At 37.2% G+C, this 16,469-nt stretch overlaps 1 protein-coding gene across 1 annotated transcript in view; it reads left to right on the top strand.

Moving 5' to 3' along the window:
- Positions 1-15,544, top strand: part of LOC136848054 (QRFP-like peptide receptor) — a 238,796-nt gene extending 223,252 nt beyond the window's left edge. Inside the window, 2 exon segments of the mRNA XM_067120191.1 lie at positions 5,680-5,764; positions 12,458-15,544. Of these exon segments, the coding sequence (XP_066976292.1) occupies positions 5,680-5,764; positions 12,458-12,790 (418 nt within the window). The 3' untranslated portion in view covers positions 12,791-15,544.
- Positions 15,545-16,469: the final 925 nt, after the last annotated feature.

Below are 16,469 nucleotides of genomic sequence, written 5' to 3'. Positions count from 1 at the left end.
GTAATACCTACACAGTGTACCCCGTGAGGTGCACTGACGGCACTATTCCCCTACGGGGTTAATCAGTGACAGTGTTGAATAACGAGATGACCACAACAAACGTGACGATGACAGTGGTCATGAAAAGGTAATGAAAAAGAAATATAATAACCAGAACTACAGAACAGTTCGAGAGAGAGAGACACACATGAGGTTACCGACATGCAGCAGTGGAGAGGTAACCCAATTATCACCAAGGTTAAAGTAAGTCCTCTTTCTTATTGTAAGTATGAATATAGTCTGAATATTGTCTTTAGGCCAATGGCTACAATGGCCAAGCGCTGGGACATTTGAGGTCATTCAGCGCTGAAAGGGAAATTGACAGTAAAAAGGTTTGAAAGGTGTAACAGGTGGAAAACCTTGCAGTTGCACTATGAATCAACTTTCAGGAAAGGGTGGAAAGTAAGATGGAAGAAAGAGAATATGAACGGAGATACAGTAAAAGGAATAATAGGACTGCAGCTAGGGGCCAAAGGGACGCTGCAAAGAACCTTAAGCAATGTCTACAGTGCACTGCATGTGGTGCACTGACGGCAGTACCCCCTACGGTGCTCTCTTTTTGTAAGATCGTTGGCACGCGCAACCAAAACCATTTTTCTAGCCTAGAGAAGATAAGGAAATCACGGGAGTTTTAGAGGAACAAAAGGAATGATTTTCACAGTTTAGAGGTAGATGGATTGAACGATCTCAATACCACTTATTGCTAATCTCTCCTCCGACACTTGTCATAAATTCGAAACACGTCACTCGAAAAATCTTAGGGGTTTCTAGACCGGGAAGTTTAAACTAAATTCAAAAGAAGGCATCGTGCTTACCCCATACAAATGGGAAAAAAGGACGTCAAAAAAAATCAAATAAAGTGATTCATCGCCTTAAGAAACATAAACCTTACCATATCTTAAATATAAAACTTAAGCCATTTATGTCACATTCCAACAAATCATTTTTATTATCGCTCATTTTTCTGTTTTCACTCTATTTACACAAAGTAGTGACCATACTTTCTGATATATCGCAAGTCATCAAATAGAGTGACTGCGTATAATCCCATCAACTGCACTTAAAATAATAACCTGCGCCTTACCGGGAAATATGACCGAAATTTATAAAAAGGAATTGGACAAAACCTTCGAAGAAATAAAAATGATAGATATTTTAAACAATGATAACGACAGTAACTTCGACAAAGTAAACGGGACAATGATTTTGAGAAATGAAAATGACAGACTACTACAACGAAAATAATAGACCTAGAGAAATGGAAATGACAGAGACTGCTTAAACCAAAATAATAGACCTTGAGAAATGACAATGACAGAGACTTCTTAGAATGAATTTAATATATATTATTACGAGATAAAAATGACAGAGATTTCGAGAGATGAAAAGGGCAGAAACTTAGAGAAATGAAAAGGTCTGAGATGCCCCCCAAAAAAGACAACATTTACTACTCGATATTAATTGAATAGGCTTAAAGAAATGGAAGACAGAGTGTACTAGAATTAACGTGGACAGAGACATAGAGAAATGAAAAGGGAATAGACTTTGAAAAGTGAAAAGAATAGACTTCGAGAAATGAAAAGGAAAGAGACTTTGAAAATTGAAAAGAACAGACTTCGAGAAATGAGAAGGAAAGAGACTTTGAAAAGTGAAAAGAAGAGACTTCGAGAAATGAAAAGGGAAGAAACTTTGAAAAATTAAAGGAATAGTCTTCGAGAAATGAAACGGGAAGAGACTTTGAAAAATTAAAAGAATAAACTTCGAGAAAGGACAAGGACAGGAACTTCGAAAAATGAAAGGAATAGACTTCGAGAAATGAAAGGGGAAGAGACTTTGAAAAGTGAAAGGAATAGACTTCGAGAAATTAAAAGGAAAGAGATTTTGAAAAATGAAAGCAATAGACTTCGGGAAATGAAAAAGGACAGAGACTTCGAAAAATTAAAAGAAAAAACTTCGAGAAATGAAAAAAAGAGATCTAGAAAAATGAGAGTAATAGACTTCGAGAAAAGGTAAGGACAGAGAACTAAAAAAGAAAAAAAAAAAAAGAAAATCAAAGACTCCGAAGGAATGAAATGGCAGTGCACAGGCCTCCCGCCGCCTCCTACTTTTACTTGCCGAAAATAAGAGAGAAGAAAATACGTTGTTGACACGTAGGAATCGATTTCTTCAAGTTTTATGAGACAACTTCTTTTCGCGTTTCGTTTGTCTTGAGTGACCTAACACGGTGGAGGGAGTTAATAGGAATTTCTGCTCGCAGTATTTGGAGAGTATTTTGGACACGGAGCTGTGTCAGTACCTTGCAATTTTTTCAGTAATAGACGGGTTACTAATACACAAGTTATGTGTGTATGTTGTGTGTGATATAGTGCAGATGTATATAAAATACACAAACAAAACGCAAATATATATATATATATATATATATATATATATATATATAGTATATATATATATATATATATATATTATATATATATATATATATATGCATATATATATGGTATATGTAAAATATATATACATATATGTACATGTATATATATATATATATATATATATATATATATATATATATATATATATATATATATATATATATATATATATATATATATATATATATATATACTGTATATATATATATATATAGCGTATGTATATATACACACATATATGTGTGCGTGCATGTGTCCCTGTGTAAATTTCCAGGCATAAAATGGAAAGCATTTTATTCAATATTTCATAGATTAGTCTCCCACCACCTAATCTTATCGCCCAAGAACACAAGCTATGTATCGGTGATTACTCTGCATAAATTTACTACCGTTCGTTTAAGACTCGCAATATTTTAGAGAAGGGATTTAACTTAATGAACACTATCTATAAGCTCTTGTCAAGATAGGGAAAGCAGTCGTCGCCCCTTGAGCCTGTTTTTTATAGAGGCAATAATCAGATGCCCTAACAGAAAGATTAAGTTAAGGTCCTCCTGGGCCTCTGTAGGCTCATAGGGCAGGCGCTGATCTGTTTCTTAGACCGACAGAACAGGAAGTCAAGATGAATTATTCTTCCGTTAGAAGAGTAAGAATATCCATTCCATAATTATAATCAATCTTGACACTTACTGAATAGAAGAAGAAAAACTGAAATGTTTGTAATACCAATAAAACATTATTATTATTATTATTATTATTATTATTATTATTATTATTATTATTATTATTATTATTATTATTATTTGTGTAATTTTTCATTTACATCATATCTTCTGGATTTTCTTGTTTGAGACCTGATGGAGTGCCTTACGCAAAGATGACAAAAATATGGGTGCACATTATGTTTTATACACAATAATCATTATTACGATTATTATTCAAAATTATTAAATATTATATATCGCAAAAATAAAAGACCATGAACTTGCAAAGTATAAAGACCAACATGTAAAAGACTTAGAGAGAGAGAGAGAGAGAGAGAGAGAGAGAGAGAGAGAGAGAGAGAGAGAGATAAGCCCACAGACCCGAAATCATTAACAACAATCATTACACCTCTGGGCCTCCCATCAACGAAATTAAACAGTGTTGATTCTGGCGAGTGAGCAAATGATGGTTGCCCGTCAGGGAATGGTATTTACTTCCTCCCCCAACCACAACCCTCCGGACCCCTCCCTGTCATCAGTGTACGGCAAAGGCCAGCGATCTTACACTGGAGTGCAACACTTTCAGGAGCCCTTCTCCCCTCCCCTCTTTTCTAGGGGAAAATGGTCGAATAACTGGGAACCTTAGGTAGTACTTTACAGAGAGAGAGAGAGAGAGAGAGAGAGAGAGAGAGAGAGAGAGAGAGAGAGAAAGAGGTTCATTAAAGAGCTGATTGATGCATGGCGTCGCAGCAAATCTAAAGTAGTTTAGTGACGAAGAGAGAGAGAGAGAGAGAGAGAGAGAGAGAGAGAGAGAGAGAGAGAGAGAGAGAGAGAGAGAGAGATTAATCATGCCACAAGGTCCCCTTTCCAATCATTAAAAGACGTGGGAGTATCAGGTTTTCATCAAGATCACCCTTTTCTTTCTGGGGCTTCGTAATAGAAGTGGGAGAGCCTGAGGATTACTTTAGAGAGTTTTTTTCTTCATACGCTTACATAAGGAATGCTCATCTTTACGAACAGACGCAATTGCGTTTCTACTGTTTCTCAAGGCCAGTCACGGGTACGTGAAAAAGTTTTCTTTATTTTGGTATTGCTTGGGTTATATTCCTCCTTCTCCTCCTCCCGTCATACGCTTGCATGGGGAATGTTCATCCTTGCAAACAGACGCAATTGCGTTTCTGCTGTTTCTGAAGTCTAGTCACGCATACGTGAAAAAGTTCTCTTTTTTGACTAGTTACACCCATATGCCTATGACCACTTGTTTTGATATCGTCCATACCCATATTTCGGTGTTGTTTGGATTTTATTTCTCCTCCTCCTCTTCACTCTCCTCCTTCTCCTCCTCCTCCCCTCCTCCTCCTCCCTTCCTTCCTTCCTTCCTTCCTTCCTTCCTTCCTTTTCGTCGTCAATAAAAGCCAGTAAGTTTCTTCTGAAGCCTCGAATCACATCAAATCATCCGTAATCAGAGAATTTATTCATTCAGTCGAAATGCAGAACTAAAATTGAACCTATTCCGGTTCGAAACACTTTCGCACGGATTGCTGAAGAGTATTGTAATCCTAAGACACTGTAAACAAGAACAGCAATGTTGCTGCTGTTGCTGCGTTAGGAGAGAGACAATAGAATCAATACGATCTCAGAAGCTGGTTAACCTTTCACAAAATATGCACATATTAAAGATAGCAATTCTTTTCGATTAAAAAAATCTCGGGGAGTTTATTCATGGCACTGGATACTTCATTCACCTATATTTCTTCCAAATCGCTCTTCACTGTAGTAATGAATAAACTATTAAGAAATATTCCGGTTAATAAGAGTTCAAACTTCTCTCCGTGCTGTAAATGTAACTGTAATAGTATCAAGACATGAACCCTATATCATTTCATCTCCTTACTATACAATGATCGTTACAATAAACCTTCATTTTTTAAAAATCTTTTGCAAAGTTCTCAAAATTTCACATGAAATAAAATGAGAATCGATTCAGGCAAAGTCACTTATAATAATAATAATAATAATACAACAATAATAATAATAATAATAATAATAATAATAATAATAATAATAATAATAATAAAATAAGTGAGAAAAGTTATGGACTCCTAAGGAGGAAGGATGCAACCCGGAACCCCACACTATAAATACCACCCAGTCGAATGGGATGACTGAGGTAAAAAAAAAATAATACTAATAATAATAATGACAACAGTTAGTTGGTTTCAGGTCGCTTTAACATTTTACATCTGATGCCAAGGACAATTTACATAATGGCTCTGGAATATCCCAGAGATATTTTTTCAGGCCAAGATAAATTTCTACCATCATCACCAGGGCTATGATATGCTTCCTTGTTATGATCTTCAATTTAGCGAACCCAGAATTTTTTCCTTTTTCTTTATATATGAGATGAATTTTGATACCTGTCTTAAAACACATTTATGTGATTGTTAAATTACTTGTTTCCTTACAGATTCTAACGAATTTTTCCTACTTATTTTTTTCAGATATGGGCAGAAATGTGGACGGTCTCTTATGACAAATGACGTTCAAAATAGCCTTAGTGACTCTGGATCTGATTCTGGATGTAAGGTAAGATATTTTTTTCACTGAAAAGTACGAAGTTCGAAGTTAACACGGTAGTTTCGGTATTGTGGTACCATATGCTTAGCAGTGTACCAGTTTCATAATATCGTAAGGGACTATGCTTGTCACACAACTTTCACACTTTACATTTAAGAAATTCAGATTTGTAAAAGGCTATGGATACAATACCGTACCTTCCGAAGATCAACATTCCAAAGATAGCCACTTTTCATGCTCTCCAATCTCTGGCAATTTTCTTAATAAACTAGTCAGTGAAGTTAGTTTCTTGCCTTTAGCCTATTTTAAAATACCATGGTCCATTACATAAGCCTTGCTAAAAAATTTCAGCATGGCTACTCATATTTTCACAAAATTAAGTTGGTTTTAAAAACAAAGATCATATGTTCATATCTTATTGTATAATAATTTTCAATATAGAATTTAGTGTTTCTGAGATAATTATATGCATACGGGCAGAAAATACTTAAGGATAATTAGTTAAAGGGCTGTTAGATCTTAAAATTACTATATGCATATACTTGCGTTTGTAATTTTTTTCGCTAGGAGCCATGGTATTCAACTTTCTCGCTTTCATTGTTGCCATACATTATTTTTTCCTCCATCAGTATCACATCCGCGCACATATAAAACCCAAAAACACTTAATTTCTCCCTGTTTATGTAACAGACCTGGCTGTCTAGGATTTTCACGCCACACAAGAACGAAAACACTCATTTTAGATTACAGGCATTCCGCTAGAGCAATAAACCAATCGCTGTTGGACGCAATTGGAGACGCTCCTCATTCGTTTGGGAAAGACCTTATCCCTCAGGGACTTAACAACTCTATAATAAGTGCTTCTTTACTTAGTGTCGCAGTATATCAAGGTAGTTCCTCTTGCTGCCGCCACGGTAGCAGTCAGTTATGGACCGGCCGTAAAGTAAGCGAGTATTTGATAGTTGAAAGTGAACTGGGCAGTACTTGTAAAGGGGGGTCACTGTGCTGCCGACGAAAATTCGTTAATATTATTGCTACCTGTTTTCTAATTAAGTCAACTCATCTTAAAGGTAAACGGCATGGCGATGATAAATATCAATGCGTGCTTGTTTGTACAGCGCATAATATCTACCATATGTCCTTACTGAACTTCTGACACCCGAATTCCTATGTGAAGAAGAGCGGTAAGAACTTGTTAAAATACCTGGCAAGTATACTGGTTGCTTGTATAGCGCCAAATCACTTCAAATGAAAGGAAAATCTCTCCAAACCTCGCATAATTAGATGCATAATTGAGAGTCATGAATAAAAAAAGAAAAAACACATTTGGTTCCAAATATTGCTTCGTTTATCACTTTTTTCGGTAACGAAAAAGAAAACCATTAATGTAAGACAGGGACGGAGGGAAGGGGAGCTGTGAGCGACAGACAGGCCAACGTTCCTTAACAATGCAATAAGAGTTAACATTTTGTATTTGTGAAACGTGAAAGGCTTCGAGAGATGAAAAAGACTGACAACCGTGGCAAGGAGCTAAGCTTTGTTATTCGCCCTGCGGGAATTGCACAGCAATTTTCGCTCCCATTTTGTTCTCGGAGTCTATTTTGTTTTAACTGAGAGAGAGAGAGAGAGAGAGAGAGAGAGAGAGAGAGAGAGAGAGAGAGAGAGAGAGAGAAAATGTTGTCAGAATGGCATTTACTTTCCTCCTTCAGAGCGGCCGGAACCACCTTCGATATTTCACTTGACCAAACAAGCCTTTGTTGTGATTGGGGGACGGTTTGAAGGAACGTAAGTATTTTCTCAAAGATAAAGATGAAATGTTGTTTTGTTAACAGAAATTTCAACGTATTAATTTTATTCTATTTGGATTATCATGGCTCTGAAGCTGCGGAGGGATTACATGTATGATAGCATTTTTGAAATTTGAATAAGACGTCGCTCAGTATTAGAGTATTCGGAGCTTCCACAGAAATGGGATAAGGCATAGAATCCCTCTCCCCGTGACACAAGGGTAAACACATTTCAGCTGAAACTAAACAATAAGAAAAAATGCCAGAATGGAAAAGAAAACAAAAAGAAACGATATATTTAGAACGTCACTGATAAGCTCTTCGTTTCTCCCAACTACTGAATATGACATCCATCATGCTTCTTCGAGTTTTTACTGTAATTAAACATTCAATAAAAGGAAAAAGCAAATAAACTCGGTAACCAAGAACAGGAAATAGACCAACGACGATGCCAGAACATCGTCGTTAAAATCTCTCCGTCGTTTTTTGATCAATGAAAGAATGACAAACAGAATACAAGGCATGGCATTCCCGATATTCTTCAGAGCGGTTTTTAGTTTTCTGTAAAAGAAAACTATTGTGACGGCTTTGTCTGTCCGTCCGCACATTTTCTGTCCGCACTTTTTCTGTCCACCCTCAGTTCTTAAAATCTACTGGAGCTAGAGGGCTGCAAATTGGTGTTGATCATGCATCCTCCAATCATCAAACATACCAAGTTGCAACCTTCTAGCTTCAGTAGTTTTTATTTTATTTAAGGTTAAAGTTAGCCATAATCGCACTTCTGACACCGCCACAGGTACCAGCAACACAGGCTACCACGGGACCGTAGCTGGGTTTCACGGGCCGCGGCTGTACAGAAAACACGATTGCGTCGAAGAAACTTCGGCGCATTCTTGATTGTTATACCTATTCGTATCACAGTAGCAAGGATCCCTTGCGCCTATATTAGGCAATCCCGACACTTGAAACTGAAAATTATTTGTCTCACGGCGACAAAATAAGATGAGACCGCGGCCAAAAACGACGAAGTCTCGTGAAGGGCGCCGTGATTAGGATTTCGAAGTCGATAATCACTACAACACTCGAAAGTTAATTTAGGAGAGGTACAGGGGAACGCCACGACCCGCCAGAAATTCGAAGGCAGGCCACCCAAGGATAAGGCAACGTGGAGAGGGAAAAAGTTAGCGGGGGTAATCGAGTTACGAGAGAAGGCGCGAGCGAGGAACTCGTGGCAACGAATTAAGGAAGTCCCGAAACACCCGTGGAGGGAGAGGTGTAGCTCGAAATACACCATCTAATAGAACATAGTCTAGACATGTCGTTTTCAAAACGTATATTATCCAAAGTGAAAAAATTGTGTAAAGAAAGGCCATAGCGATACTAAACATGAAACATACGATGGCAATAAGTGCACAGTATATAAAGAATGCGTCAAAGGTGAAAAATAATACGGACCATGGCTTTGACTAATAATCTTCTATGCAATTTAATAAACATAATGCAAATTTAAAAGGGAACTAAAGACTCTCCTGTCCTGCAGGAGCTACGATACGGACGAGAAAACACTGAAAGACAATTATGAAATATAAGAAGCAGCATATTTTGAAAACGTACAAGGGCCCGCCAGAGAGGGAATTATCCCTGTGGAGAGCTGTACATAAAACCAAACCAAGTGAACAAAGTAACTGTGGAAATGAGAGGTTCTGTAGGTTTTATTTAATTTTCCGATAAAATCTGCACTCGTAAAAATGACTAGATGAACCATATATATATAGCCAAGAGTCTAACATTATGCTCACTAGGCCTACTAGTGCATCAACAAGAATATATGAGACTTCAGCTTTAACAATACTTGCATGTTCTTTAATTCTTCGAATGTAATGTCACATGAGAGAGAGATAGAGAGAGAGAGAGAGAGAGAGAGAGAGAGAGAGAGAGAGAGAGAGAGAGAGAGAGAGAGAATGTATCAAGTAAGTTATAATGGAAGGAAGAAGATACGTAAACTTTTACAAGCATCCAACGCGGAAGAATAATTCGACCAAGCTAGAAAAAAATTTCAACGTATCAGAACTTTAGAACAGCAGGCTTGTCAAAATTCAGACGCGTAGACATCCCACAATACCCAGAAACAACGGATTTTGGATGAAAATGACTAATGATGGTGGCTTTCAAAAGAAACGATCACGACCGAATAAATACGAAAGACAAAAACATCCATGTTCAAGAGAGAGAGAGAGAGAGAGAGAGAGAGAGAGAGAGAGAGAGAGAGAGAGCGTGCGTGTGTGTGCTGATATTTTGTGCGATGGTGCCTTAACATGCCATTGTATGTATGTATGTATGTATGTATGTATATATATATATATATATATATATATATATATATATATATATATATATATATATATATATATATATATGCATATATATATAATATATATATAGCTATATATACATATAGTATATATATACATATATATATATATATATATATATATATATATATATATATATATATATATATATATATATATATATATATATATGCGCTTTCACCCAACCCCCAAAAATCTAGTCCCTCCCACATACACCCTCTAAATGCTGGATCAAGGACAAACGTTGTCATCATAGGCACTGCTTCCACCTCAGATATTTGGACCCCTATCATTCTAATACCACTGTCACTCCGTCGGCACCAGTACTCTCCAAGTTTCCTGACGAGTTTCACACCCTTGTCACCATACTATCTTCTCCCATTCCTTCCACGTGACCAAACCACTTTAAAACATTAATTTTTTCTCACCTATAGCCTATATTCTTGAACCACATGGTCTTGTTCCTACATTTCTCGTCCCTTGTTTTTAGTCAGACTCAGCAATCACATCTCATTTCCATACAAAGGAGCTGACATAACAATTCCGTCATGTAATATATATATATATCATATATATATATGTATATATACATACACGCACACACACACACACACACACACACACATACATATATATATATATATATATATATATATATATATATATATATATATATATATATATATATATATATATATATATATATATATATTTATATATGTATATATAATGTATATGGAGCGCGATCAACCAACGGCAAACGTTATTCGGAAACACTTAGACATGAAGATAGGAGATGTGCTTCAGCTACAGAACCAGATTTAGAATGACCTTTCGCACGTCTACCTGACTGTAACACGGCAGGAGAAATAAACCGAGTGAGATTTAATGATGGTAAACAACAAGAACTTCTGTTGTAAAAGGTAATTATAGACTTTCTTTAACTCTCGCTTTTTATCATTCAAACGCTGAATCGTGTGAGATTACATCCATCCCGGTAAGACTATTTAAAAGAATATAGAATTTAGGCCAAAGGCCAAGCACTGGGATCTATGAGGTCATTCGGCGCTGAAAGGGTAGTTGATAGCAGAAAGGTTTGAATGGTGTAACAGGAGGAAAACCACGCTGTTGCGCTATGAAACAATTGTTAGGAGAGGGTGGAAATTAAGATGGAAGGGAATATGAACAGAGGTACGGTAAAAGGATGAAAGGGGTTGTAGCTAGGGCCCGAAGGGACGCTGCAAAGAACCTTAAGTCATGCTTACAGTGCACCACGTGAGGTGCACTGACGGCACTACCCAAACTACGAGGAAGACTGTTTAAAATATTTTCCAAACTGGGTCACATTAATTATGGCCGCCGACACACTCTTCATCCCGGTAATCATTTATTATATTTTTCCCTCGTGCCAACATATGATAGCGTCTTGATTCTTTCTTTGAGAGTTAGCTCTAAACAGGCATGTGGAACAGAATAAATATTGACCAAAATTATTAGTATCATTATTCAGAAGATGAAACCTACTCATACGGAGCAAGCCCACAGGGGCCACTGACGCTGACTTGGAATTCAAGCTTCCAAAGAATATGGTGTTCATTAGGAAGAAATAAGAGGAGGTAAAGGGAGATACAAAAGAAGAGATCCCACTTTATTAAAAGAGCAAAAATAAATTAATAAATTAATAAACAGATACAAATATATTAAAAAGCAAGAACAGTATTAGGATAGTAATGCATTGCATCTTCGCCTGAACTTCTGAAGTTCCAATTGCGCGACATTGATGCATGTCTGTGCGCTGCAGCGAAATTCTTAATAATCCTTTGCAACATTTGTCTGAAGCTGTACATCAGCAGTTTTCCACTCAGTGCAAGTATTGTTTAATGAACATCATTGCCGTTGTTCTATGAATTTTCCTCAATGCATTTAAAAAAAACTTCCTGGAAATCACACTAGGTTGAAACGGGGTCAGGTTCGTATTTTGAAACCGCATTGCCTGATGCTTTGCTCACCATTTTCCCGTAAAACCTTTCCATCCTATTCTTCTTTTGTGTCAGCTATGCTATTTGGACTTTAATTCCCATCTTCCTCTTCCCTTGCCAGTGTGAATCCGCTTAAATGAGTGGGATTAAATCTGTCCTTTAAATCAGGAGACATGACTGGATTCATGTAACTCATCTGGCTGCCTGTCTGAAACCACATTAATTATTTCTTTAACTCAAGGCTTGTGATAAATGTTTTGATCTATCTATCTATCTATCTATCATCTATCTATCTATCTATATATCTATCTATCTATATATACTGTCATATATATATATATATATATATATATATATATATATATATATATATATATATATATATATATATATATATACATACATATATCAGATCTCAACCAGATAATCTTAATCCCAGTTCGTGAACACATAATAAAACTTTTAATCCATTTACCTGTCTACTAACCTACCTGTTTATCTATCCATTCATCTACCTATATAACGACCAGTCTGTCTAATTCGGGAATTTCCTGTCCATTCCAGAGGTCAACGCAGTGTGAGACGCTGAACGAGAGCCAGACGAGCAGCGGCACCGTCTACAACAGCCCGAGTCATCACTACCACCAGCCCAAAGAGAGCACGTCTGCGACGCCTCCCGGCAGGGCAATCCGGGGCCTTCCCTTGAGAGGCTTCGGCAGGAAGTTCCAAAGAGCTCCCCTGCCGACTTTCGGCCACATGGGCTTCTCTGGATGTTGCGGCGGCAAGAGGAACAGCAAGATGAAGCAAAACCTCGTCATCTCCGGCGAGAGGCAAATCCAAGCCTTGACCGAAGTGAGAGATAACATCAATAATGACACAAAGGAAGATATGCTTTAAATGGACCAACGGCGCTGGGAAGATCTTCCCTAACCATGAACATACTAACTGACCTGGTAACTACCGCCAAGGCACTGTCCTGGGAGCAACCACTTGAAATTGGGAGTGAAAATACCGTAGAGTATCCGAACGTACTCTAGGATACTGAGCTTTCAAGCTTACGTAATGGATAAAACGTCAGTACCTTTATACAAAAAAACTAAATTAAGTAATATAATTACGATAAGATATAAAATGAAGGAATGTGTAAAGTAAACAATGTAAAAGTATATTCCATTTTCTCAATGACTATTCAAATGCACAAGAGGAAGGCGAATCAGCGGCTGTATGGGTAAGAAACTATTGATCAAAAATTGATCGACAATAGCTTACCTGGCGTCTCAGCTACTAGGATCCCTGGCGCCGCATTCTTTAAAGAACAAAGTCCAGAGAATGGTTTTGCATGCAGCCTTTATACAAATTTGAGTGGATGGTTCGTAAACAGGCCTTAAAATTAAGTATAGAGGTTGGTTAGTCAGCAACCCACAGAAGAAGCAAAAGAGAACATTCAGGTTAAGTGAATGGTTGGTGAAGAACCTTTAAATCAATTGCAGTGGTTTTTGGCGAGCAGCCTTTAGACAAAGCCCAGAGAACAGTTGGAAAGTGGGCATTCAAGCAAATTTCAGTGACTAATTAGGAGGCAGGTTGTTGGTGAGATGCTTTAAAAACTTAAATGAACTGGTACATATTTCTTAGAAAACTGAAGTGGATGTTTGGTAGAAAGCCTTAAAAAGTTCAGTGGACGGGTGGTACACAGGATTTGACCAATATTTAGTAGATGATTAACAAGCAGGCTTTAAAACAAAGTCAATTGGACGGTTTGACAAGTGGCATTCAACATTTTCATTTCAAAGACTGCAGCCTGTTTTCATAAGGAGATTATTTATCCTCTGCCTTTGATTTTGAAGTTTCCAAAATGCATCCCTCATTAGGCGGGGGTACTTCAAAGTTGAATTGTCAAGTGAGTAATAGATATTAGAGTAATTCCTGCTTTTTTAAACAGATGTTTCTTGCGGTTTTTGACGGACGGTTGGAGACCCAGCTTGAGTCTCTCTTAGTTCTGGAATCACGCACATTCCTTTTAAGCTCTCCCCCATCGTCGCCACTTTTCCGAATGAAAATTATGAAATCACGAGAAAACTCAGTTTTTGGCAAGTGCAAGAGATCACATGAAAAGGGCCTTGTTGTGGTTTCAAAAACTTTTTATTCTTAAAGAAGCTTTTTATTGCGTGAAGGTACTTTTTCTGTGAAAACCATATTTCTTCCTTGTAGTTCTTAAGCGTTTCCACGAGAGTGGAATCCTGTGAAATGACGTCAGAAGCGCAGAATGTTTTATTTTCTTTTATATTCTCAGCGTTTTGTTAACTTCAGCGACGTTATCTCAGCAGTTTTCCACCGGCATATATTTATTACGAATTAAGTGAATCCAATCAAGAATGCCATGGCAACCAAACGGTAAACAGGGCCATTTGGCTTACTCATTTTGAAATGCATCTGCGGGAGTGTTACTTTGCGCACCGACATTTGCCCAGCTTTCCTTCGAATGCAAATGGAAGCAGCTTAAGTGACGCTCCTCAGATACTATTCCATACCTATATCTAATTGCGTAGAATAGCTTTCAGTTATAATTGTGCACGAAACTGATAACAAGGATCGCCTTCGCTGGAACATGGGTCGTACGGTGAACCCTCATCCAGGACCTACTTGTGAGCGAGTGGGTCCTGCCCTCATCGATGAGGCGCTGCTGTACGCCCTGGCGTTATCAGGCTTCGTAGATCACGAGTGAACTTTTGGAAAGATGAGAAAGGAGACAAGTTTCGTACTACGAGCAAGAGACATTATTGTGAGGGGGGAAAAAGTGACAGTGGAAACAGTCCTATCTAAATATCGGCCGAATCGGACGAACTTGAGGGATTGCCATTGAACAATCTAATGAAAAAGTGTGTTGCAAGAGTGACCTTGCCATGCATCAACAGATAAAATGAAATACAGTTATAAACTTCGACGAGAAATGTTCACGAAACAAATCTGGAAAACTTTTGGGGGAACTTTTCCGGCCTTCATCTGAAGACTGACATCAAGTGAAAAGTTCAAAAGGGCTGATTTTGTGGTGCCAGGCGTCGCATCTTTTGGATGGAAAAAAGGCAACTCTGACTGCTAACCACGCTGACCTAATTAAGAACGTGGATTCTGAAAAACCTCATTCGAATGTAACCGTTTTTCCAGTAGACTTCTTTTTTTGTGTGTCATTTCTCCCAGTAATAATAATAAGCCCTATTTTCCCGCTTTCATCCACCAACAGCACGTCATTCACATCCTACCATTCATACTCGTGTCAGAGGGGGTGACACCAGTCCGACATCTCATTGCCATAAATTCCTTGAATCAATAACCCTGTGTAGATTGTAGCTGAAATATTTCCCTGTTTAGGTTAAGGTGGAACAATAAGTGATCTTCGTGCATTGAGTGTTAAATGTCACCGTACAAATACCTATATATAAATATGTCATCGGTGTTCTCTGTGTATGATAATTCTTCCATTTTCCTTTCTCTCTGCATACACAGAGTCTATTTCCATGTACGTGTTGTAAAAACCTCTTGTATTCGGGGTCGTATCTTACACCTAAGGCAAAGAAATGTTTATCAGCGGTGTCTTACGTGTTTCTCCATTTTAATGATATTCTCTGTTCCTTGTAAAATAAAGTTTAAAAATTCTCTGCGTCTCTCACTGAATAACCCAACGATGATAGAAAGATACAAAAAGAAATAAGGCTCTGTATCTTGGATACTATAAGATCTCTCAACTTTAAAAAGAAGTGAAAATTTAAGTTCCTCTTATGTATGCTGCCACATATCTCTGGTGCTATAAATAATTTGACACTGGGGGGATGGTGGAAATGAATATGTCGCTCTATATGGCGGGTAATAAAATGCTGAAAATCCAACGGGGTAACATTTCAACAGCACTTATCAGGCAGCCGGAAAAAAGGAATATTTTTTATATTTTAATTTTATGTCACTGAGAAAAAAAAAAAATATGCCAAAATTCGGTCCTTTCAGACATAAAACAAACTTTTTTTGCCGTCAACCGGATAGGTTAGGGTTGAAAAATAACTGAGAAATAACAATAACAATTTTAGTGTTATATTAGTCGTAGACGTGGTATTTCGGGAAAAGATTATGGGCATCCGGTATTGCAAATTATACAAAAACACAATATGAATTATACATACTAAACGTGTTTTTTTTTCTTCCTGAATACACCATCATAAAGCTTCAACTAAACAATGTTTTAAATTTCATATCAATAAAAAAAATATGAGCTCTTATTTTAATTTTTCTTCCCAAACGATCTTCAGTAATTTTTGGATACAGGAAATCATGTCATCACCTTTAATAACAAAAAAATAAGGGTTTAGAGGAATCAGGAATTTTTTTCAATTTAGACTTAACTTTATTACTCTAGTAACCTGTCAATCCAATTCATAACAAATTTATTTACATTTAGAACTGAGATACTAAAATTATAAATCAGTGGTTTGTGATTCAACTTTGGCTTGACTGCAGCAATAACTGATCATGAAACAGAGCCAGTGATTTTTCATCGCCCAGGGGAAACACGAACCCGCGACATCTGAGT

The sequence above is a fragment of the Macrobrachium rosenbergii genome, chromosome 2 (genome assembly GCF_040412425.1).
Source record: "Macrobrachium rosenbergii isolate ZJJX-2024 chromosome 2, ASM4041242v1, whole genome shotgun sequence".
Taxonomy (NCBI): Eukaryota; Metazoa; Arthropoda; class Malacostraca; order Decapoda; family Palaemonidae; genus Macrobrachium; species Macrobrachium rosenbergii.
This window is presented reverse-complemented; position numbering and strand designations above follow the sequence as displayed.